The sequence below is a fragment of the Rhopilema esculentum genome, chromosome 4 (assembly GCF_057945365.1).
Source record: "Rhopilema esculentum isolate cy_ngs chromosome 4, ASM5794536v1, whole genome shotgun sequence".
NCBI classification, from domain to species: Eukaryota; Metazoa; Cnidaria; class Scyphozoa; order Rhizostomeae; family Rhizostomatidae; genus Rhopilema; species Rhopilema esculentum.
This window is the reverse complement of record NC_142818.1, coordinates 1586973-1613242: the sequence shown is the minus strand read 5'-3', so window position 1 is coordinate 1613242 and position 26270 is coordinate 1586973. Positions and strand designations below refer to the sequence as shown.

The 26270-nt window shown below is 36.6% G+C and overlaps 1 protein-coding gene and 2 long non-coding RNA genes across 3 annotated transcripts; 2 read left to right on the top strand and 1 right to left on the bottom strand.

The window, feature by feature from the left end:
* Positions 1-3465: 3465 nt before the first annotated feature.
* LOC148960298 (uncharacterized) lies at positions 3466-6560 on the top strand. Its single transcript, XM_089116120.1, has one exon. The coding sequence runs from the start codon at positions 3873-3875 to the stop codon at positions 5979-5981; it is 2109 nt and encodes a 702-aa protein (XP_088972246.1). The 5' UTR covers positions 3466-3872; the 3' UTR covers positions 5982-6560.
* Positions 6561-14863: 8303 nt separating this feature from the next.
* On the top strand, positions 14864-17461 carry LOC135690618 (uncharacterized). Its single transcript, XR_010516663.2, has 2 exons — positions 14864-15108; positions 17111-17461. It is a non-coding gene; the product is annotated as an uncharacterized LOC135690618 (long non-coding RNA).
* A 128-nt stretch (positions 17462-17589) lies between these two features.
* LOC135690619 (uncharacterized) lies at positions 17590-25155 on the bottom strand. Its single transcript, XR_016145308.1, has 3 exons — positions 24720-25155; positions 22842-23946; positions 17590-22071 (listed from the first exon to the last, which is right to left on the bottom strand). It is a non-coding gene; the product is annotated as an uncharacterized LOC135690619 (long non-coding RNA).
* Between the last annotated feature and the right edge of the window lie 1115 nt (positions 25156-26270).

Here is a 26270-nt window from a genome sequence, read left to right as displayed (position 1 = left end):
GATTCAAGCGTAAACATAAACATAAAGAGCGTAAACGCTGTAGGGTAAAAAGTACCACAGAGTGGTTCGCAAGAGTTAAGTTCTAGAGGACTGTATATATTCAGAATAAATGTAAGATAAATAGTTTGATAGTTTGACGAACGAGAGAAATATGGAAAGAAATCACCTGGTTGTCTTTAGAAATACCATAAAATCATCAGAGAAACAGTACAGCAAGAATGATTCGAATAAGATTTAATCTTCGTGAGAATGTCAATACAACGACGTTTCGTAAGAGTTTTTTCGAATGAATGTTTTCAATAGTGTGTAGATACGTCTGTGCGCTAGCGTTTAGATAATAATAAGTTCCCATTTGCCACACCTATCAATGTCGTAGCCTCGTTTTCATGGTTCGCTCACATACATCATCATACATTATAAAAAATGTTTTGCATCGTTTCAGAAAAGATTTTATTCGAGAAGACATTTGCAACTGTTACGGTTTGCAGCCATGCCCGGGTGATAACCTGGAATGAAAATGACGTGGATTTGCATGAAGATAAAAACTTAATGTCCCTATCCTGGAATTAAATTCTGAAAACATGATGCCGGTTTTCAATAGGATCCAGGAAACGAACTCTTTTTTAAAAAAGCTGGGGCAGACAGGTTACTTACATTGAAATGACACCTTGACTCGGAATTTTCAGCCTGAAATGATATTACTCCGAGTCCAGAACCGTTGGCAACCTTCCCGGGCCATGAAGATCTTACTAAAAAACTCCCTCGTTTTTAACGGGTCTAAAATGAGCGCGGTCAGGCAATTGGGGTACTCTACTAGACTTTATCCCCTTTCCTTGTGACGCTGTTTTTCAAAACCGTTTTTTAAAAAAGCAGCAATTTTTAGGTTATTGTTATTTTTAGACACATGAAAGGTTACATGATTATATCAATTAATAATAAAAGTGTGTCAATTTAAATATATAAATTACAGAAAGTCCAGGTCTATGTTTTACATTGCAGAGCAGTTCTTCAAACACATTTGTATAAAAAACCGGCCGGAGGTTTATAAATATTATTTTCACTTTTATCTTGCTGTACACACTTTTTTATAAGAATTAAGTCTATAAGAATATTGAGGCTCAAAATTGCTAAAATTTAAGAATAATTTAAGAATAATGCCAGGCTCAACCTCCATCAAGACTAAAATTTTTCCTTAATCTGAGTTTTCTCCCGAAGCAAAACAGCTGTCACTTTGACGCCATATATATATATATATAGTTTACTGGTGACTGAAGACCTCGCTCGAAACGTTCTACATATCTATATATTTCTATATATAATAAAATAGAATATATACTAGAAATGAGACATGTTCTCTGTTACTCCGAGTTTCGTATATTTCGAATATTTGTGTACACCTGATGATTGTTTACACATGAAACTCAGAGTTGTGTCACAATAGTCTGTTTATTTTAGTCTATCTAATCGCTCCGGTAAGTTGAGCACTCTAGACAGCAATATGATAATTAATAAATATATATATATATATATATATATATTTATATATAGAAATTCGTTTTTTGATACTTCCGTAGCACAGTGCTCAATACGTTAGCACGTAGAGCTCCTGAAGAGTGATTTACTCACGAAACAGGCTTGTAGAGATAAACCATGTAGTTTTACTTTCTTCAACTCTATGATATATTGTTATACAACTAGTTTTGTCTGTCGTGCATAGTGTTTGTGGTTCGTTATTGTTAATGAGAATGTCTTTCGATGTTTGCGTCAGTCATTTTGTTTGTCATCGTGCCATCTCTATTTTAGTTATTATTAGTCCATTTGCCGTTAATTTGTGTCATTTGGGTTTTGTGTGCGTCACTCATGTTGTTAAAAGCGTATGTTCTTTGAGAGCAAGTCCAGTCTAGTCGAAGTTTTCGTTGAATAAAGTCGTCATTTTGTAGTTGTTGGTTGCTGCTGATTATACGATCGCTATTGAAGAATCTTGGTTTTTTAAAAACGTTATTGCGAACTGGAGTCTGATTTATGAGCTTTACCTGTCCTGTAAAATACTTTATTTTACAATATATATATATAAATATTCTAGATATATATGTATGTATGTATCATTAGATATGTATTATACATGTATTTGTATCATTAGATTTTGCATTTTAATATCACATTTGTCTTTCTATTTGCTGAAATTTATGATGAAGCAACACATCAAAAAAGATTTAATATTTTTCTTTGATCTTAAGCCGAATTCGCACCTTGTGTTGGGCAAGAATTATTTAAGAAAAATGTTAGGCTCAAAATTGAAAATTTTTAGGAACATTGAGGCTCGGCAAAAAAAGTATTCTTATAAAAAGTGTGTATTTTGAAAACATAAAGGCAATACGATTTCTTTCAACTGCCTCAGACTTCTAAAAATTTTCACTTTCGTCAAGTTCTATTTGTTTCTACGACCTTCCCCCGGTCAGTGGTCGTGAAAAATGGATGTTTTCTTAACTTTGGAGACCCTGTTGGCAAAGTAGACCCCCGACCCGGGCATGGGTGCAGCAGCGGGGGCAGGACAAACACCCTGTTATCAGACAATTAAAAAGTACAACATGAAATAAAACAAATCTATCCCCTTCCTTTCATTTTTTCATTTCAAATATTTAAGGGGGATAGCCCTTCACACTAAAAAGTTTATATGATTGAGGGTAAGATTTTGGTCCGGAAAAATCACACACACAAAAAAGAGAAAGAAGCAAAAATATCATTTTAGATTTCAGTAATGCCAATTTTGTTCGCTTCGCCCCTGGCTTTAGATATAGGTTTTATTTGACAGAACATTTATCCAATCACATTTCCAACTATTAGACTCATGAAGCGTACTTATGTAATTGCATAAATAATATTTGTGCCTAACCACATGCTTAAATCCTTACGCTGGGAGCATCATTCTTAGGACTCGTCATAGAGGTTTCGTGAGAGTAGACGAGGCAAATCATAGTTTGGGGAAGAAGTGTTCAAAAAACGTGGCATTAGCCATTTAGCCGTGGCCACCGTATTTGTGTGTTTGAATGAACATCTTGGGTGCATACACAAAATTATTTTCTATTCATTTGCTTTTCCTACCAGAGAAGGCAAACATCTTTAAATTCATCCTAAACATTTTAATGCCATTCTTTATACCCTGACATTACTGAAATCTAAAATGGTATTTTTGCCTCTTTCTCTTTTCTTGTGTGTGGTTTTTCCGGACCAAATTCTTTTCCTTGATCATCCGAACTTTCGGCGTATTTGAACAACTCCTCTCACATTTCCTTACAATCCAAGCTGTTCGGGTAAACGAGATTGCATTGTATCAACCTTTGCGTTTTGGAAGGCTTTTTGTAAGAAAAGAGATTGCCTGTTTTGCTTCTATTGGCAGGACTTTTGAGCACCATGGTTATGCGTATTGGATCCGTTAGCCAACCAGACCGTTGACTTAAGGGGGCACTATACAGCATTTTTTCAAATTTCCCCTAAAAAGTCATATTTTTCAATTTTGTCATATATAGGGTTAAAATGTATGAGAATTACTGTAGTAAACTTGTTTTCACTGTATCTGCCTTGGTTTATTGGCAATTCACAATTAAAGTTGGAGCAGTCTTGAGTTTATTCCTTAGCAACCGTTTCTAGGGGTGAAATAAGAACGTATAATCCATCGTCAGACCCCCAAACTGCCTCTGATTTTCTTTGAATCGCTTCTGAATAGAATACGACGCCATCTCTGTTTAGTCTCGCTTCCAAATTGTATTGCCAATGACAACCTCAAAACCCGGGAAAGCTCAGATTGACCGTACATCGCCGTACTTTATTACTGTGTTGAATCGAATATCGTTAAATCATCTTTTTAAGTCAAAATGCCTTCCAATAAGGATAAATTGGGTTGCAAAGGGAAGAAAAAGAAAGGATTCAGAGGTATTCAGAAGCAATTTTTGAAACATTCTGACCAAAATGCGGCTGAAGCCCAAGGAGGTAATGCTAGGCCCACAACATCAGCTGATTCTTCCGAAAAAAATTCGTCCGCTTCTTCACGAAAGATTTCAGAGCTAGATAAAGAAATTGAAATAAGATCGTCATTTGGTGATAAAGTAACCACGAGGAAGCAAGTAAAGGATTCAGAACTTTCCAGAAACTCAATAATTGACATATCTTTATTGCAATCTGCCATGAACAGTTCGGCCATTTGCAAATCTTGTACCAATCCAAAGTCAAAACTTACTTTGGTGGTAAAAGATGGCAAAAGGTCTGGCCTTGCCGAATTTATTTCAATGGTTTGCTCGTGTTGCCACAAAGAAACCGAGTTGGTGACAAGCAGACGCTCAGAAGGAAAAAAATTGGAATGTTTTGACATCAACAGGAGATCAGTCATGGCATGCAATTCGATGAAAGGAGGCAGAGAATCACTAGCCAAGTTCTGCTCTGTCATGAATTTATCAGCTCCTGTAACAGATAAAGCTTATGCCAAGCATCTCAACATTATTTCTGATGCAGCCAAAGCAGAAGCCACTGAAAATATGCTACAAGCAGCAAAAAGAGTGAGGGATATCATATTAGAGAGGAATCCAGAGCTTGCCAGTGAGGATGAAGATGGTGCTGTCCCTGCAGCTATAACTATTGATGGGACTTGGCACAAAAGGGGTTTTTCATCCAAGTATGGAGTTGTTGTTGCTATAAGTGTTGAAACAGGAGAGGTCCTGGACTTTGAAGTACTATCACTTTACTGCCATGAATGTAAAATGCATGAAAAAGAAAGCAAAGACTCTGAATCATATAAGATATGGAAGAAAGCACATGAGGATAAATGTCAATTAAACTATGAAGGGTCATCTGGCAGTATGGAGGGTGCTGGGGCCAGTTCAATTTTTAAACGATCAATTCATACAAGACAATTGAAATACACTACCTTTGTGGGAGATGGAGACAGTGACACATTTAGAGTAGTCAAAGAGTGTATTGATAACATTTATGGCAGCCGTTATAAAGTGGAAAAAGAGGAATGTATAGGACATATCCAAAAGAGAATGGGGACAGCTCTAAGAAAATTGATAAAAGATTTGAGGGGAAAGAAATTAGAGGATGGTAAGCCTGTTGGAGGAAGAGGACGGTTGACAGATGTTAAGGTCAATCAATTCCAGAGGTATTATGGAAGAGCAATTAGAGCAAATATTGGTAATGTGGAGAAGATGAGGCAAGCAGTGTTAGCTATTTTACACCATTCGGTTAAGCCATCTGATGAAAGCACATCTCTCATGCAACAGCACAGATATTGCCCAAAAGGAACATCATCATGGTGCAAGTTCTGGGTCGATAAAGCTAAGACAACATCATTTTACGATGAATCTCAGAGGCTACCTTCATCCTTTTTTAGTGCTTTAGAGCCAACTTTCAAGAGGCTCAGTGACTCTAATTTGCTGAAAAGATGCCAACTGGGTTTGACCCAAAACCAAAATGAAAGCTTTAATAGCACGATATGGATGCGTTGCCCAAAGGAAAACTTTTGTGGTCTACGCAGAATTACTCTTGCAGTATCAGAAGCTGTTTGCATCTTTAACTCTGGTGCTGGTGCACAAATAGCACTCTGGGCTTCAGCAGGAATTAGGGGCTCTGGCAGAAAATCAGTTGATGCTGTGAAAAGACAAAACTGCCGAAGAATAAAGTCTGCCTCAAGAAAAGTAAGCGACAAATATAAATTCCAACGATGGCAGAAATCAAAAAGCTTTTTAAAGCAAATTGAAGAGACAAGGAAGCACTATGCTTCAGGTGCATTTGACCAAGCTGGAAAAGCATTTGCATCAACCAGTGGGAAGAGAGATTTGCATGAAAAAGGTGGTCAGAAAAAATATAAAAAGGCAAGGGTGGAAAAAGCTGATGCTACCGAATGTCCAGGAAGTACAGAGAATATTACAAACATTGAGATATCCATCCCACAGGTTATAAATTACATACAGCCTTTTAAAAGACAGTAGAAGATAGAAAATGCTTTTTAGAAACTTAAAGTTAGATGTAAATAGATATAACCAAATCTTTGCTCACTCAATCAATTCTTATCTAACAAAGAACAATGTAGATTTATGTCTTCAACTTTACAGCCCATTTTCTCAGGACATCAATTTTGGCACTAATATATTTCAGGAAAGAACAGCTCTTCAACAGTATGACCCATCATCTTGAAATTTGGTGTGCATATCAACATAATAACGTTCTTTAATTTGAATTGAGCTTTTTAAATTTAAGCAAAGATGGCAGCTGTTTCCAAGGAAACAGTGTTTTTCTTAGATTTATTCAAATTGCAATGCCCTACACAAAAATGCTCAATTTAAAACATGCAGACTAATGTTCCAAATTTCTGTTCCAAATTCGGTCCAAAAATCTTTAACCATAAAGGAATTATCTTTACTTTACTGAAAAAATGACGGCCGAATGAAATTAGCATAAATTAGCATAGATAAGAATCATAATTATTTTTTATACACCAAAGGGATTATAATGTTATACAATTACAGTATGTAACTTTTTTCTTATTCAATAATGCAAATATAACACTATATCTACCTTTTTTGCTCTAAGGCTATTCTAGCTTGCAACTGGTCTAGTGCCCCCTTAAGGGTAAGTTGGAAGCGTCAAGGTGCTGTCAGTTATTCACAATCAGGGCCGGTAACACCCCCCCCCCCCCCCAAGAATAGGCATTTGTGTTTGAGTAGGTAAAATTGGGATTTTGACGGGAAGATAAACTTTTTGTAGAAAATTGTACTTCATGTAATTTTTAAAAACATTCAAAGATATTAAAAAGTTCTGCAGTTCAGTTTTCAGTTGATCCAGAAGAGAATTTTCAGGAACATCACAGAAGAAGATTAATCCCAAGATATTTGACAAAAACAGAGACAATTTTAGTCTGGGAGATGCATTTCTAGCCATCCTAGAAGGCTTAATTTCAAAAAAAAAATTCGCGTCGGACCCAACCGTTCTATTCAGTGTTTCTAAAGTTTGAATAAACTACGTGACCACAAAAGATTATTTTAGAACTTTCATAAAACCAATAGTCTTACAGCTGAAATTGCTTTGTAATAGCTGAAATTTAAATATTAACAATACTAAAATATTCTGATCGCATTAACGGAGTGAAATGCTGCCAACATGTACTCGGTAGATAAACACTTGCAGATAAACGCTCTCCACATTTCACTGAAGATCGCTCAACATTTGTAGAGTGCAAATGTTGAGAGCATTTTAACATCCTGTTCAGTTATGTTGAGTAGTGTTGAGCGGTGTTCAGCGCTGTGGAGTTTGAACAGATTCAAAAATGTTCAGCGAACAGACTCAACATTTCTATTGTTAAAGGTGTTGCTGAGAGGTGTTGAGAGCGATTTAACATCCCATCCGGGGGCGGATCTAGCGAAAATTCTGAGTGGAGCAGAACCTGAGGGGGTTGGGGGGCGGAGCCCCCGAAAAAATTTTATGACCACGCCCTTTAGATTCTCTGAAAACGACTTTAATTTCATGCGAATCTCAGATAAAATTTCTAACTAGCACAGTCTTTTAAATAAAGCTAGTAGCAATTTAGAGGTTAAAAAAATTTTGTTAAAAAACTGCTTGAAACTGTACTTTAGTTGACGGAATTCTTTCTCAACAGAAACACGCAACTAACTCAGAATTTTAAAATAATAAACCAAACTGAATCTTTTATCTTTTCACGGCAGTAAAATTTCTTGACGTATAAATGACAAGTCACGAAAGAATGGAATTTCACACCAAACGTTTTTGTTGTATTAGCCGATTACTAAAGCGACATGTGCCCTTTAATCAAATTGATGCCTTTGAAAGTTTCCTTTGCGGTGGTTTTTCGCGGAAATAGCAGTTTGTTCGTCGGTAGAAGTGTCATCCTTATCAGTTTCAAAAACTCGGCTATATAATCGTAATACTAAAAAATGCTAATGGTCTGAATTCAATCAACACATGCTGCATTTGTGAAGATTTTATTTTCTCTTAGATGAAGGAAGACAAACAGTAGTTTGAAAGACAATTTATGGAGTATTGAAATCGATTATATCATATCAGTCATTAGCGACCCACCCAGATTAGCAACGTTTGATACCAATTCCTTTCTCTTCGTATATTCAAAGAAAATCATAATATTAAAATTACATAAAACTCCTGAATTCAGAGCAGAGCTCCGTGCTTGAGACAAACACTCTTGATCGAGGGGCAAATCAACAATTGAAACCCTATAGCTCTTTTTAAAAATCCCTAGAAATCTGTTTGTTTGGAGGGAAACTGGCAGCTGAAAGAGTGAATTGCCCCTCGCCTCTGACAAGAGCTTTGATTCTATTAATTACAGCTAGCTACATTCCCACAAGTATTCCCAGCGGCCAAGGCATAAGGACCTTTTGCGCTTTTAGATTAGACAAAACGATCTGTACCATTATTACTTCCAAATAACTTTGTGATAAGAAAGTAATCTGTTAAATAACATGACTTGCTTATAGGCCTAAATGAACCCCTATCTCATTGGGTTTATAAACGTCCACAACGACAGCATCAAAAAGAGGGCTCCCTTAAACGACATACATAATTAACATTAGTAAACATACCTGTTTTGCCGTCTCTCTTTCAAAAAACTCAAATCCTTGTCGTCAGTTTTTTTTCGAAGCCCCGTTACACACAGAACGTTACGAAAGCTTCAATTCGAAAGAGTGCGCTCCAACTTGCTCCCGATAACGGATTCAAACCAATCGCAGAGCTGGATTTTGCTCCAGTTGCTCAGTAGTTTGATTGGCTAACCAGCACTTCCTGGAGCAAATTTTCATCAACTGGAGCAAAATCCAGTGGTCTGATTGGTTTATTTGACCATGACGTATTTCATGTGGAGCAAAATTGTGAACATCTCCTCCACAGTCAACACATAAGCAACTCAGACGACAAAATGTAAACCAGTTCTCTAAGGCACCTATCTAGTCCAAAGGGGTTGTTTGGGGGGCATCAGGAAGCATTAATTGATGATTTATGAAGTAACAGAGCTAAGTTAATATCAAACAGGCACTATAATAAATTTAGAAAATTCTGACTGGAGCAGCTGCTCCGTTTGCTCCGGTCTAAATCCGCCCCTGTCATACAGCAATGTTCAGTCGGCGCAGGCGCACTAGACTTGGATTTTGCGCGCCAAAAAAGGCTTCAACGCGTCAAGATCTCAGATCAGACCAAGAGGTTGAGAGAAGTTGAATTTGTAAATCTTAATGGCTAACCACGACGAACGCTTGAAAACAGTTGGCAGTGAAAGCAAATCGGATGAGATAGCAATTCAAAGCATGTTGCAAGACCAAAATCCTGACTTTAGGAATCATCAGGCAGCTACTGTTAAACCAAAAGAGTATCCGAAGTTCATCTTCCAAAACACCATACCTAAACAGCGTTATAACACCCCTATTCAACATCACTAAACATCACTAAACATCACTGTACAAATGCTGAACGATGTTCAGTGAAATGTTGAGAGCGCTTTAGCGGGGCTTAATTGGCACTTTCGAGATGCATTCTTTTCTGTTCGGTGTTATCAACATAGCATGAGGTATACATCCACCTTAAGTGATAAATTTTCCCCTTTCATTCGTCAAGTTTTTTCAGATCAAAGTTTATAGCCTCGTTCAAAAACAACTGCACGCATAGACAGTGGCGGATTTAAGGGAGGCAGATAGAGGCACTTGTCCCTCCCTCGACGAGTTGCAGCAAATCTGGTGCCCCTTTTTCTGGAAATCGTGCGCCTCTTTTGAAGAATGAGAATCAGGTGAAAATGTTTCTGAGACCGGTAGGTTAATTTGCTTCAAGGATTACCTCAAAGTTATGTTGTTTATTCCGAAAATGGATCTTAAATTGTTGTATACAGCTAACTCTCGAAACCAGTTTTTGAAAAATTTTCAGCGCCCCCACAACCAACTGCCCCTCCTTCAAGTTTGCTCTGGATCCTTAATTTGAAATTCTTTACTGAACACGAAAGGCCATTGATATTATTTAGAAAAAGAGGTGGACCAAAACAAGAGCCTCGTTACCCCGGGTACCAGACTCACTTTTATAGCTATATAATGAGTCTGGTACCCAGAGTAGAGCCTTGGGGGACCCCTTCTCGATATTCCCAATGCTTTAATCAAATAAAACAGGTAAATTAAGGAAATATTTCTCTAGCTCACTCGCTAGGCTGCATTGTGTTTTTTGATGAATTTATAGTCTGTAAAGTTTCTGTAATGATGTGATATAAAAAATGGCTTCTTCCATTATCATTCTCATTACCATTAACAAGCTCATGAAAAATGCTACCCTGATGTTCAGCTGAGATTCGTGTTCAGATCACCCAAACCAATCTCTAATTTATCATTTATCCATCTTTAAAGATCATCACACTCCCCTTTTGTGCTCTAACGTTATTTACAAGTTTACGTATAGTGGCTGCAGCGCCATTTATTATGGTAAAACATCTCGAAATCTCATGATTCGATGTAGAGAGCACTTGGGAATCAACCAACATGGCCAGGGTGTCAAAACCCCTAGCCCTTCCTCCATTCACGATCATATTTCCAAAACTGGACACGTAGCTTCTGTTGAAGATTTTTCTATTCTCTCCAAAACAAGCAACCCCCCCCCCCCCCCCCTTTGATCTACTTATTCATGAAAGCCTCCTCATACACCGGGACAGGCCTTCGCTTAATTCCCAACAGTCTTCTATTCCTATGATTTTGTTCTGACTTTCTTTCCCGCATTATTTTCATCGTTTGGCCTTTATTCCTTGTTTATTTCTCTAGGTTGTTTATTTCTTGTGTCTTCTCTCGCATCCTGATTGCTCCTCCAGCGTACTTCTTTACCACGTGATTTACGATTCCCTTCGTTTAGCTCTTTCGTATTTAAGTTGATTTTCTCTCGCCTGTAATTATACTGAAGATGACTCTAGCCAGAGTCGAAACGTTTAATCTAATTTTATGGACTTGTCGTAATGGAATTGTCTAAATTGGAACTGTCTTAATGTCTTAATGGATTTGTCTTAATTGAAATTGTCCACGATGTAACAAGAAGTTGACGAATACATGATGTCTTTTTTCTTCGTCGTACTGGTTATTAATTTCATTATCATGCTGTCCTTAAAACATTCAATTAAATGTTAGGATGGTCTGAAAGCTGACCAAGGTGACCCCCATACCACAGAAAAGGATTTCGGCGGAAGGGCTGTTGTTGTTGTTGTAAATTTATTTTAATTGGATATAAAAACAATGGCTAACAATATATACATAAATATGCAATGTTGGCTAATCAAAATCGAACATAACTACCAATTAGTACTTTAAAGTAATTATAGATACTAAGTTAAAGATTATCTTGCATTTACTGGCAGAAGCTGACAGGCACTACATTTGCAAATCGGTCTGTCTCGTTGTTTATTACATTCTTAAAACTTTTCAAATTTTCTGCGGATTTCAGATTGTTGGGCAGGCCATTCCAATTCTGTGGCCCGATGGACTTTTGGATCCAAATGTTGTTTGATTAGGTCTAACATGGGCTAAATTATTTGGATTTCTTAATGAATAATTTGACGAACGTAACTTAAAAATAAATAACTAAAAAACTGTTTTACTGTTTTGAATATTTCAATGCACAGAATTATTTGACGAACAACGAGCATCGTGCATTTATATGACTTCACAAGCAGATCGTTATACGAACTTTTATAATCATTATAGAGAAATCTTAGGGCGTGTTCTTGTGGGTCGAAATCAAGTTTGTAATCCAACGTTACTCCTAAAAGCTCCACTGTCTCCTCAGATTCAAGTTTATTACCATTCATGATTTTTTGTTCTCCACTAGTATTTGTCTTGTTTTTCCTAAGAATTATAGCATGAAATTTTTTAGGGTTTGCAATCATTTCATTTTGTTCTAACCATGATAAGGAAATTCCCGTTTCTTTTTGCAAAGTATTTACAAGATCACGCATGTTTCTAGAAAAGTAAGCAAGCGTATTGTCGTCTGCATAATTATAGAGCGTTGCTTGTTTTATGAATAGAAATAATTCATTTATGTAAAAACTGAATAGAACAGGTATCTCTTGTCGGCTCCTTCGATGTTTTTAAAGCCTGAAACACGTAAAGAAATAAATATTTTCCCTTCAGTCTCCTTTTCAATAGATGAATCTAGCTATGAAAAATCATTTATTCAGACAGTAAACAAATTATAACTCATAATTGATTTTATCTACAGTCGTAGGGCGTTTCGTCCAACTAAGTTGTCTCCTTTTTTTCATAAACAAACTTTGTGACAGTTTTTATCATAATAAAATATAGAATTAAACACAAATTCAATTTTAACATGACGGATAAGAGGTGAAGAACATACGTTATCGGTAACCCTCTCTGACCAAACATTGTAACTTAAACGGAAAGATTGAAGCGAAATTAAAAGTATATCTAAAGTTACATCTAACAATACAACAAGAAACAAATTCAAGGCCAAACACCATTTCATCGTACGACGCAATCCATTTGAAACGATTTGTGCGAATCATAAAGTATACCGTGGCAGTCTCCGCGCTGCCATTAGGCTAGCAGGGGCTATAGCCCCTCCACTTTTTTGCAATAATATGTTAGAAAACTTTTTGGAAAGTTTACTCTAACTATGCTCTAACGCAACATTGAATCGTATACTCCTAAGTAGTAGCAGTTCTTCTTGACTAGGAACCATTTTTGTTTATTTTCTAGATGTTTTTTTGCTGTTTTATTATCCCAAGTTAATTTTATCTATTTTTATAGCTATTGATTTCTTCTCAGAACCAGACCTGTTATAAAACTTCAGTAGAAATAAGCAAGTATTTTCTAGAAGGGGCGTTTTCCTGCGTTCTAGAGTGCGTGGCCTAAAAATTTTTCAGTCACGCCCTTTTCAGCCCACCCACATTTGACTGGTTTGCGGTCCTTGTACGGTGGCATCTAAAACCATTTTTGTTAGCCATTTCATTGAAACTTAAACTGCCAAATAGCAAAACAAAACAATATAAACAAAACAATACGTAACCCTAAATCAAGTCATGGTGCAAATTAAACTACAGTATTCATAAATGAAATGAACATCTATCGTGCTAGTTTGGCAAAAACCTTTATAACATGCTACATGGAATTGAGGCAGGTTCATAGCAACCCCTTCATCGATGGTATCAATGCAACAATCAGCAGTAATATAGCCGCATGTAAATTATGATACAATAACGTACCGAAATGTGACGTCATCGAAAATATATTTTAGAATTTCTTAATTTTGATTTCATAGTCTGAAAAAAAAGCAATGTATATTAACTGAAGCGAGGCTACAATCTTTAAACATAAGTGTCTGCAAAATTTTTAAACACAATCGGCTGAAGTGTTTATAATATGATTTGGCATCAACACCAATATTGCCCGTTCTGTCTCTTCCCATTTATTCATAGCTAAGTACGACATTACACACATTTTTTAAAAGATCTCTCTTTAAGTAATTTAAGAATCGTCAGCTGTCGAAACAAGAAAGTTGCGAAACAATTACATTGTAAAAAAAAGCAATGATACAGAAAGTTTGTGAAAATTGTTCAACCTTATCGGCTGGCTGGCATAAAAAATTAGTCTCAGAGAATTAAAATATACTTTTCCCATCTAAGAACAACATTAGAACGGAAGCACCTCTCTAGACAGAAATTTCACGTGCAATCGAAAACAACACAGACATGAAAACCCTCTAAACAAGCTTCTGTTGGAAAATTTCTAGCGTGAGAAATTAGATATAGGAAATTTCTGTTAACATCAATGACGTATCATTAAAGAAACTTTTTAGAAAAAAACATTGGAATTTACTAAATCAGGGCTCATGCCACAGGAGAGGCTATGACCCCCAGTTTTCGCTACATAAAAGACTAAAATCAGCTTTAAGTATTTATATAGATAAACCTTTACACTCTTTTTTTCATATAAGAACAATTTCATAAGAACACGAGCCTCAAAATTGGTCAAAAGTTAAGAACATATTAAGAACAAGCTGAGGCTGAGCTTCTGCAAAATGCAATTTTTAACAACGTTTTCTCTCGAAATCGAGGACTTTTGGCCATGTGAGGGTGCTTTTTCGGTGAATATTCAAACCTGTCGGCAAATGAAGGATGTTTCGTAAAAGATGCCACTTGACAATTTCTGCAGCTTGTGTTTTTCCTTCTTACCCGTTTTAGAAAACCCTCGTGAAAAATAAAATATTTCCTGAAGCAAACTGCTTGCTTTCTCATAAACAGGGTTCATTCCATTAAATATAGAATCCCATTTGGCAAGCTTTTACAAAGTTTCATTATGTTTCATGACAAACTCCATTATTCGGACAATCTATACTACCAGTTAACGCAACACATGGATGTTTACAGGGCATGAGCTGCACTGTGAAAAAAAGGAACGGTGCTCATTTTTGCTGAGTTCCTTATACCGCTCCGTTGCCGCCGAGAGGTTTTCGAGGCCTTGGGACAGCAGCGGAAGACGATGCCCCATGCGAGGGAAGCGAGCATAAAATTGTTGCGACCACGCCCTTTAAATTAGTTCAAATTTATATATTTGTTTAAAATGATCTACTTTTCTCAAGCCTAATTTTGATATGGAATTTCAAAACGGAATGCATTGTTTTATGTTTAACTCTTTAGACGTCGAGGCCCTGGGGCAATTTGCCTCACTTGCCCCTCTCTCTCGGCGGCGAAGATTATGCCCCTTCCAAAGTGAATCGATTGTTGACATTTGACATCAAAATTCGGAGAAAGTCCGCAGTTCTGATTGGATAATTTGTTCAAATTTGTACAAAGTCAAATCTAGTAGCGCTCAAAGACTCATTGCTAACCATGAGCCATTGCGCCACGCAAGCATCCCATAATGCATTTAATGGACCGTCGTCACACCCGCAGAGGCCTATTGTTAGCAATGAGTCTTTAAATTATGACATCAACTTCTGACAACACGACAACATATGCACAGGGAAGGCTCCGTCCGTATTTAGCAGCATATCGTTGATTGCACAAGTTTCCTTGAAACGTGAATCTCATTGGCTTACAGGCAGTGACAGGATTTAATCGTGGTAAGCTGCATCTCTCTCTATACGCATTCATAACAGTCTTTTTTTCACCGTGCAGATCTGTTTCGATTGTAAAATGTTGCTATCAAATAGCTCAATCATAATATGTTGTGCAAGATTTCAAATTTAAATCAAGTTTAAATTTTTGACAATGACAGCAAATAATTGTTTATTGCTATCGTCATTCTGAATGCAAATTAGTCTTCCTACCAAAGAATTTTCTTAGTTGTTCATTTACAGCCCCAGACGAAATGTACTTCAATAAATTCTGCATCAATGATTTGGTTGTTGCCCATTTTAGAAAACCCTCGTGGAAAATAACATATATTCTGAAGCAAATAGCTACTCGCTTGCTTCTTAATCGGCAGGGTTCATTGCAGTTAGTAGTGTATGCTATTGGACATTTTCATCATTTAATCACAGAATAAGAATAAGTGATTCAAGTCTAGTAAGTAAATCTTCTTGCCATTTCCGATAGCTTTTTGCTCGCAGTTTCACTACCGCAGCTAGGCCAGCCAAAGCGAGAAGCCGTTAATCCGTTTTGGCGGGAAGAACAATCGCTCTATCAGCCAATCATTGAGGGGACAGACTGCCTTTAAAGGCAGTGTCGCTGTCTTCATTACCGAAACAAAAAATAAAATTTTCATTTCAGTGTGCTTTCATTTAGCAACAAAGGAGGCATCTTACTTTCTATTGACCAGCCATCCTAATTTGTAACGCTTCTCTAATTTCCAGGAAAACAATCGTTTCGTTAAAACACGTGCATGGAATTTGCAGCAAAGGCTTTGGAAGAGATTTTGTACTCGTTGTTTTTTTCAGAAGCTTAAATGGTGGAAAACACGATCCCCGCGAAGACCAGTCTTCACAGTCTGGCATAGGTAGACCTGTAAAGAGCTAGACTTAGACACAGCATAATAGAAAATACTGTCTTTTGTGACTTTACAGTCTGACATAGCTCTACTACTGGCAGCACCCTTCTCCTTGTGGTAACTTGAACCAAAGAGTGACGGGAGCGTGCTGCCAAAAATATAGCAAAATTATTCACTTAAAAATGGCGAACTACAACTGACATATTACATTACGTAGCAAACATCGCTTTCATCAGGAAGGATTTTATTTAAACACAAAATTAAGGTTCTCAACAGTAGAGCAGACCCATTTCTTTTGGCATCAATGCATTCTGAAGACCTATATCTAGGCATTTGGAAGACTTCCAACCCACCCATATATGCGGTACGATCCCGTTCAGCTACACATTAGATTTACCCCCCGCCCCCTATCTATCTCTGTAATCATATCTACAAATGAAGGTAGAGAATTCGATTGCTTTATAGATATTTTTGCCCGGAGGGGGGGGGGTAGCTTCCACACACCCTGATACGGAATGTACCATTTTTGGGGTACATTTTGCAAGTAGAAAATAAATTTTAGGAAAAAAACCAATATGCTTATAAATTTTGGGATTTATTTTTAGCATGGCCTTCAATTTTGGGGTATTATTTTTAAAGGAAAGGTAATATTTTTTAATTTTCTTGATTGAGTTTGATTTTTGCAAATTTAAATTATATTTAAGGGTATGCATTTCATATTGCATCCAAAAAGTTTATAAACTTTCGACCACCTTGCATTGCTACTAGTTTTCTCGACGTTGATACAGAATTGTAGCATGCAAACAATCTTTTGGTGGTACAAAACCTGAAAATGGCTTTAAAAAAGCAAACATTTGAGTAAACTAAAGGTTTTCGTCTGACACTCTTTAGAGTTTGAAACGTCAGAACATAGAGCGAAAAATATACGCTTACGGAAAAATATATACCTTAACAGTCATATATTTCCTAGCGTAAAGTTTTCGATCTATGTTCTGGCGTTTTAAACTCTGAAGAGTGTCACAGGAAAACCTTTAGTTTACTCAAATGCTTGTTTATTTCAAAGCCATTGTCAATAATCGTAACAGTACAGCCAATGTACGCAAATCATGATTTTCTTTTCATTGTTTTCTTTCTAGTGCTGAAGAAAAAACAGAAGAGAGATGATTTCCTTCAGGATTTTTGTGGTTCTGCTCGTTTTCTTCATTGTACAGCAACAACAACATAATTGTAAAGGTTTACCTGGAGTAGCAGGACGCTATTTAGATATACCACCACGTGGGCGTTCATTTGAAAGTGGCAATGATCAATCCGTCGCACGTAAACACAGAGAGGCCGAGCAGCTGGAACTGCTTGAACTTAGACCCAGAGATGTCGAAGATGAAAACAAACCATGCCCACGTTGTTAGATTGACTTCATTTTGCTTACGTATGTGCTTGTGTGCATTTATCATTTTATAATCTTTTCAGCTGCATGAATAATAAATTTATTTGTTTGTTTTCTTGATGATTTTCTTTCTTGCGATTGAGGATCCGACGCCATTGCCAGCTAAGAAGTTTAAACACTTCCAAAATATACGATAATTTGTCCGTTATTTCCTTTATTAATTTGTACAACAATTTGTCTGAAATTTCTTTCATATGATAAATACGTAAAGTCTGTTACTATCATATAAAACAGGAAGTTGTGAATTATATGCCACAAAGTTAGATTGACAAAATGTATTGCAGAGGTTCGTGAGAGCAACTAAAGAATTTCAGTTCATGATTTTAATCAGGTAAATTTGTAGTTCACCCCCCCCCCCCCCCAACAAGGCCCTGGATATAACCATCGCTAACAGGACATGTTCAGACCATCATAAAACGATTGCTAACAGATCATGTCCAGATCATGATATAACCATCGCTAACAGGACATGTTCAGACCATCATAAAACGATTGCTATCCGACCATGTTAAGACCATGGAAAGCCATTGCTGCATATACTGCAACACTTGATACTACAATATCACGAATGGATCTGGAAATCGTTAACGAATGGATTGTTCGCCTTTATTCTAAAAAAACTTACCAAATATAAATCGCTATGAACTATATACTAGACAATAAACTGTCACGTTAGTGTTTATAGCTGTTTATAGCAAAAAGTTTTTTTGGCAAGTTTAAATCGCATCATAATTACTTTGCACTTATTTATGCTTAACCTTAAATAGCTCTTTCATAGTTTGTTGAACCTATTGGCAAAGTGACGAGAATCTTGTAAAGAAGGACCAGCTGTGGAAAGGCACTTTGCAGGTTGTACTTATCATCAACTGAAAAACTGATGGGAAGTTTTCTCTATTCAAAGTCTTGGCCAAACGATTCGATCTTTCGCTCGATTTTTCATTCGACTTTTCACTCACTACAACAAAATGAAGGCAAATAAACGCAAATCGGCTGCCGTGTTTATCTTGCGTGCAAATATCCTTTTACAATCTCTTGAAGAACGCGAACGACATAAGACCCTGTTTGTCCGTTTCATGCAGGAACCGCCATTAAATACTTATTTCGTTTAAATAAATTACTATTTTCAGGCAAAATTTTGTTTCTTTTGATTAATTCCATTCTTAAAATGAAATTCATCACTTAAAAAGGTCCCCTGGACCTCAAGGCCCCATGGCAGTATGCTTCCCTGCCCAGCATAAGAGATGACAACTGCGCACGCGCTCACTCGACTCACACGACAAGGTGGCCAAACGATTCAATTTTCATTCGACAACACCTTTTTCACTAGACTTTTTTGATAGAGATCAAACTTCACTCGACATCACTCGACGCCAATCGACTTGTTCGACAAGGTGGCCAAACGACTCTATTTTTCACTCGATTTCTTGTCGAGTAAAAAAACCGAGTGAAAAATCGAATGGTTTGGCCGGGGCTTAAATCAAGACTTTCTCCTGCAGCTCTTCTCTCTAACTTTCCTAAATTTACGGTTATTATTGACGAAAGAGCTGTACTCATCTTTTGATTTTTCGTCATGCAGGCCGTGCTTCGCAACCTTTTTGAATGACACGGCACACAACTGCCTTTCAATTGTTTTTTGAAAACATTCAGGGTTGAGCAAGGCAAAATCTGTCGAAATTGCCTTATGAGCAGTGCTGAGGAGAGGGGGGGTCAGGGGGGTCATTGACCCGGGGGCCCATGACTTTATGGGCCCACAGATAATAACTTAGTAAAAAGTTGATAAGTAGCAATTCAGCTTCTACATTACCAAAACCTTTCAATGATAGAAACAAGCAGTAATAGTATTAACCCCATTTATGTAACTCTAACAGAGCTAGTAGCTTTAGATAATTGTTTAGATAGTTCACAAAAAAATTTCAAGGCTTTGCATCTATAAAAAGGTTAATTATGGAGCTATAGTCAAGTTTTTCGGCAATTTCATTTTCCATGGACATTGAAACCAGTGAGCTAAGCCTGTTTTGGTCAATGGTAAAGCGAAGATAATACTTTATGAATTTGAGCTTCCTGGACGATATTTCGCCTGATGCAACACTAGAAGGCAAAGTCAGAAACAAACTTAATGCAATGAAAAGATTGGGAAATAAGCGTTGCAAATTCAAATGCTTAAGCTTGTTCACAGATAAAACTGAACTGATAGTCTGAAGTCCTTTGCGTGGAGGGTACAACCTGAAGGGGCCAGTTATAGACATGCCTGGGAGAGACAATGTGCCTGAAGGATTTGGCTCTACTAACCGCCAAGAGCCCTAATAACCAGTAAATTCAGTTGTTTAATCAATTCTTCATACTACAGTCAAACTATTATTTCTAGTCACTTGCAGTCGTGGATGCATAAGATAGCAAGAAAAAATGTTAAAATAAAGTTTATGCAAAGCTAAAACTAAGCAAAATCCACCCTTTCGGTATTCTCAAGAAGAAATCGTTATAAAAACTAGAGATTGACTACATGTTTCTAAAGAGTAGATATTTTAGGTGTCTTTTCAAGGGGTACTCATCGAGTGTGAAAAAGCAGGAGCTGTAGTGGGCCAAATTCTCTTTACGGTTGCCTTCACGTGGCTTTTCATAATTTTTTCTTATAGTTTGATCTAATATAGTTACTTCGTCTTGCGTCAAAAACATAATATCTATCAATTTTTAGCATTGTTTATTGGCGCCATATTGAATTAAAAAGTATGGTCAGGAACAATTTTTTTTGACATTATGAGATATCGGTCACTTGTTTCTCTCAAGTATACACCAATTCGACTTACGGCCTCGTTTAGGAAATTTCACCAAACTTTATCACAGAATAGGGAATAAGCAGAAGGGTATATCTCGTCGGTTCCTTTGTTGTTTTTGAAGCCTGAGTCAACAATAGAATTCCTTAATTCCCCTTTAACCTCGATTTCATTAGACGAACTTAGCCATGATAAATTAACATTAATTAATCAGCTATAAATGAATTATGATACATAACTGAATTTGTTTACTATCATAGGGCATTTCGTCTTAAATAAAGTTGTCTACTTTCATTCTTTTTTAAAATTTCCCCGACAGAAACATGCTAAGCTTCGTATAAATTAACGCATGCGCTAGTTTTTTTAGGCTTCACCTGATAGGCAGGAGTTCCCCTTCTGCCTAATTCCTATTCTGTGACTTCATTATGTACGACCTTTTTATGCTCAGATTTGGTTTTATCATCATTATTGGCTGGATACAATTTTTTCAGATTGTTTGTGCTTGTATTGTAGATTTAATGCAGAAATGAGGCTGTAAGTTGAATTGGTGTGCTACGTGCTTCGTCTAATTTGTTTAAGATAAGAATAACTTCGCGGGAAACATGTCTAGCCTCAAATAAAAAAAATTGAAAAATGAACAATATCTGTTTAGAAATTTGAAGATTTAGAGGAAAGATTTTATCATCAAATTATTCCTGCAACTTAAATGGTTTACAAAACTGTTGTTTAGTGGTCTTAGAAAGAATTCATAGTATAAAGATGTGGAACGATTAATGTAGATAAAAACATTTTTATGATGCCATTTGATGTTCTCGTTTATTTTGTTGAGATAATATATCTATTTGCCAAAACTATTTGCGGTAGATTCTATGCTATTGGCATTTTTACCAACCGTTCAGTTATTTTGTTATTTCATATTTAATATTGGGAACCATAGTTAATTCATATTTAAAAGCCAAAAAATCTAAATAGTTATATTTTCTCCCCGAAAACTTTAATTATTTCATATTTCAATTTCCCTTTATAGGACCTCTTAACTTCATTGCGGATTGCGGCATTTGGTTGATTTTTGCACGGTTTTGCGGCTTTTGCCCCCCCCCTGTTATAGGCCCCCTTTAAATTACCAAAGAAGTAATAGCCACCATCGCAATTTTCCTCGGACCACGAGCTTTCTATCGTTCGTTTTGACCCGGGGCCTATAAATCCTGTCCGCGGCCCTGCTTATGAGACGTGAATCTTGTATTCATTGAGCTGATAGCTGTATCTACTATCACGATGATATACGGATTCCCTATTTCCTTCTAATTCATCCATGCAATTTTCCCCTGGCATCTTTTTCTTTCTGCGTATTCGTCGCTCGACAAAATTTTGCTCTTCTAAGTCATGGCGAAAACAATAACTTTTTGCGTCTTCTACAACACCAGCGAATTCATTTCGAAATGAACTGAGTTGAACTTTAGCTGTCGGAAATGGGAGTTTATAAAATAACTGAGACCAAAGCGTTAATTTCCTTTACAAATTTAAGCAATGCGAAGATTCCGATAAATACTCTAATGAAAAAAAGTAAGAAGGGTAGAGCATGCCCAATTTTACGATAGGTTTAACAAATATGCGACCTTTTGGACAGAATCGATGAAAACCTTACATTTTGTCTGATATTTCAAATTTTCCGACAAACGTTGGATTTTCCGACTATCCGACAAAATTTTAAGAGGAAGGCTGCCCCCCTGCTCCTCCAGCCACTGCGCCCCTGTTCACGTTTCGATGGGATTTTAGCCATCTACCATATCACAGATATTCTTGTAAACACGGAGCTTCCCCTGGGCATGCTTTGTCAACTACAAATGTCATACACTTCAAGCTTTGCTAGAATTATCTTTGTCTAAAATTGGAACAAATCACCCAATCAGAACTACGGATTTGTTCCGAATTTCATGTCAACAATAGATTCGCCTTGGAAGGGGCATAATCTTCGCCGTTATCTGAAATCGGAACAAGTCGTCCAAAAGTATGACAAAAGTCAAGGACAAGCAGAACAACTCAGACAACATTAACAACACACAGTGTTGAGGATCTTGCGCTGCATAGTGAAAATTAGGAACCGTATTGTCTCTAAAGATCTTGGCAAAACAGAATGCTACCTAGTTGAATAAAGATTTGAAAATAATGCAGATCCTCTTTCATGAAAATTCGTAAAAGCCTTCCAAATAGGATAAAATTTTATATTTTTTTGAATTTAATCTGTAAACAGAGAAGCATGGCATTGGCTATTTTCTTAGAAAACATTTTATTTTCCACGAGAGTATTCTGAAATGGATCAGAAGCAAACTCAAGGTGCAGAAATTGTCAAGTAAATATACATCTGGCGATTTAAATGAGCAACTGAAAAAAGGCTATGACAGGAAAGCTAATTTGCAGCCATGAAGACGATTGCAATAAACAACGATTTTATTATTATTGGAAATAATTTAGAATGAAATAGCATTGTAAAATCTGGCACAACGTATCGGAAATTGAGGTAATGGCAACAGGCCTAGCGTTTCACAGTCGAAACAAACTTTCAATAATAACAAGCCGATAAGAAATGTTCAAATGTCGATGCATCCTAAAAAATATCACTTTAAATAACTTGGTAGCCTAACAAACAAGTACCGAGAAAAAGTTGATCTCTACCATCAAGCAAATGAGCTTCACGTTTCGATGGGATTTTAGCCATCTACCATATCACAGAAATGCTTGTAGACACGGAGCTTTCCCTGGGCATGCTTTGTCAACTGCCAATGTCATACACTTCAAGCTTTGCTAGAATTCTCTATGTCTAAAATTGGAACAAATCACCCAATCAGAACTACGGATTTGTTCCGAATTTCATGTCAACAATAGATTCGACTTGGAAGGGGCATAATCTTCGCCGTTATCTGAAATCGGAACAAGTCGTCCAAAAGTATGACAAAAGTCAAGGACAAGCAGAACAACTCAGACAACATTAACAACACACAGTGTTGAGGATCTTGCGCTGCATCGTGAAAAAAAGGAACCGTATTGTCTCTAAAGATCTTATCAAAACAGAATGCTACCTAGTTGAATAAAATTTTGAAAATAATGCAAGATCCCCTTACATGAAAATTCGTAAAAGCCTTCCAAATAGGATAAAATTTTATATTTTTTTGAATTTAATCTGTAAACAGAGAAGCATGGCATTGGCTATTTTCTTAGAAAACATTTTATTTTCCACGAGAGTATTCTGAAATGAATCAGAAGCAAACTCAAGGTGCAGAAATTGTCAAGTAAATATACATCTAGCGATTTAAATGAGCAACTGAAAAAAGGCTATGACAGGAAAGTTAATTTGCAGCCAGAATGACGATTGCAATAAACAACGATTTTATTATTATTGAAAATAATTTAGAATGAAATAGCATTATTAAAATCTGGCACAACGTATCAGAAATGGAGGTAATGGCAACAGGCCTAGCGTTTCACAGTCGAAACAAACTTTCAATAATAACAAGCCGATAAGAAGTGTTCGAATGTCGATGCATCCTAAAAAATATCACTTCAAATAACTTGGTAGCCTAACAAACAGCGTACCGAGAAAAAGTTGATCTCTACCATCAAGCAAATGAGCTTCACGTTTCGATGGGATTTTAGCCATCTACCATATCACAGATATGCTTGTAAGCACGGAGCTTTCCCTGGGCATGCTTTGTCAACTGCCAATGTCATACACTTCAAGCTTTGCTAAAATTCTCTTTGTCTAAAATTGGAACAAATCACCCAATCAGAACTACGGATTTGTTCCGAATTTCATGTCAACAATAGATTCGCCTTGGAAGGGGCATAATCTTCGCCGTTATCTGAAATCGGAACAAGTCGTCCAAAAGTATGACAAAAGTCAAGGACAAGCAGAACAACTCAGACAACATTAACAACACACAGTGTTGAGGATCTTGCGCTGCATCGTGAAAATTAGACACCGTATTGTCTCTAAAGATCTTATCAAAACAGAATGCTACCTAGTTGAATAAAATTTTGAAAATAATGCAAGATCCCCTTACATGAAAATTCGTAAAAGCCTTCCAAATAGGATAAAATTTTATATTTTTTTGAATTTAATCTGTAAACAGAGAAGCATGGCATTGGCTATTTTCTTAGAAAACATTTTATTTTCCACGAGAGTATTCTGAAATGAATCAGAAGCAAACTCAAGGTGCAGAAATTGTCAAGTAAATATACATCTAGCGATTTAAATGAGCAACTGAAAAAAGGCTATGACAGGAAAGCTAATTTGCAGCCAGAATGACGATTGCAATAAACAACGATTTTATTATTATTGAAAATAATTTAGAATGAAATAGCATTATTAAAATCTGGCACAACGTATCAGAAATGGAGGTAATGGCAACAGGCCTAGCGTTTCACAGTCGAAACAAACTTTCAATAATAACAAGCCGATAAGAAGTGTTCGAATGTCGATGCATCCTAAAAAATATCACTTCAAATAACTTGGTAGCCTAACAAACAGCGTACCGAGAAAAAGTTGATCTCTACCATCAAGCAAATGAGCTTCACGTTTCGATGGGATTTTAGCCATCTACCATATCACAGATATGCTTGTAAACACGGAGCTTTCCCTGGGCATGCTTTGTCAACTGCCAATTTCATACACTTCAAGCTTTGCTAAAATTCTCTTTGTCTAAAATTGGAACAAATCACCCAATCAGAACTACGGATTTGTTCCGAATTTCATGTCAACAATAGATTCGCCTTGGAAGGGGCATAATCTTCGCCGTTATCTGAAATCGGAACAAGTCGTCCAAAAGTATGACAAAAGTCAAGGACAAGCAGAACAACTCAGACAACATTAACAACACACAGTGTTGAGGATCTTGCGCTGCATCGTGAAAATTAGACACCGTATTGTCTCTAAAGATCTTAGCAAAACAGAATGCTACCTGGTTGAATAAAATTTTGAAAATAATGCAGATCCTCTTTCATGAAAATTCGTAAAAGCCTTCCAAGTAGGATAAAATTTTATATTTTTCAGAATTAAATTTGTAAACAGAGAAGCATGCCATCGACAATTTTCTTAGAAAACATTTTATTTTTCACGAGAGTATTCTGAAATGGATCAGAAGCAAACTCAAGGTGCATTATCAAGTAAATATTGGTCTGGCGATTTTAAACGAGGAACAGAAAAAAGGCTATGAGAGGAAAGCTAATTTGCAGCCAGTAGGACGATTGCAATAAATAATGTTTTTTTCATGTATAAATATTAAATATTATTACTGAAACTAAGTTGCAGCAAAAATATTCTTACTGAGCTACAACTTAATTCTTTATCTCAAGTCAGAGGCCAGAAAAAAGAAAATACGTCATCCCCGTGCAAAAATTTTTTACTGTTTTCCTTTTGGTGTAAAATGAAAAATGGTGTGATCTAGATCATGCATTATCAGTTTGTTTGTTTCTTGTACCTGGAACGTTATATAGCATGAAAGTTTATTGAATATTTGTTTAATCACATTTGAAATTTGAGGCACCAGAATTGGAGTAAGGGCACCAGAATTAGAGTAAGGGCACCAGGATTGGAGTTCCTCTAGAGAACACCCTTTTTCAAATAATGATTCTCTTTGCAGCGTCCAATTGTTCCAGTATCTCTCTGAAAAATGGTGTTTTCTTGCAGGACGGATCCAGAGCAAATTTGAAAAAGGGGCAGCTGGTAATGGGTGTGCTGAAAAATTTTCAGAAATTGGTGACGAGTGTACGCGGTTTACCTATAACAATTCCTGACCCTAGCTTCGCAGCATCTGTGGTTGCTTTTTCGGTGAATATTCAAACTTGTCGGCAAATGAAGGTCGTCTGACTTACTTTGTCGGCAAATGATGCTTGAGCACCTCCATAGAGCGAAAAAGTTAGCAATAGCACTGCTTAAATCTTACTAATTTAAGAAGAAATTAAGAACAATCCAGTCTCAGACTTATTATGACGAAAATAATTAAAAACAGCCAGCCTGAACATAAATTTACTGGTTCTTATAGAAAAAGAATGTAAATTGTCTTGCTGAACATTCGCTGCTCCGCC

What these genes read in the sequence shown, in the direction of transcription:
- LOC148960298 (XM_089116120.1), top strand. Translation starts at nt 3,873, where the DNA reads ATGCCTTCCAATAAGGATAAATTGGGTTGCAAAGGGAAGAAAAAGAAA.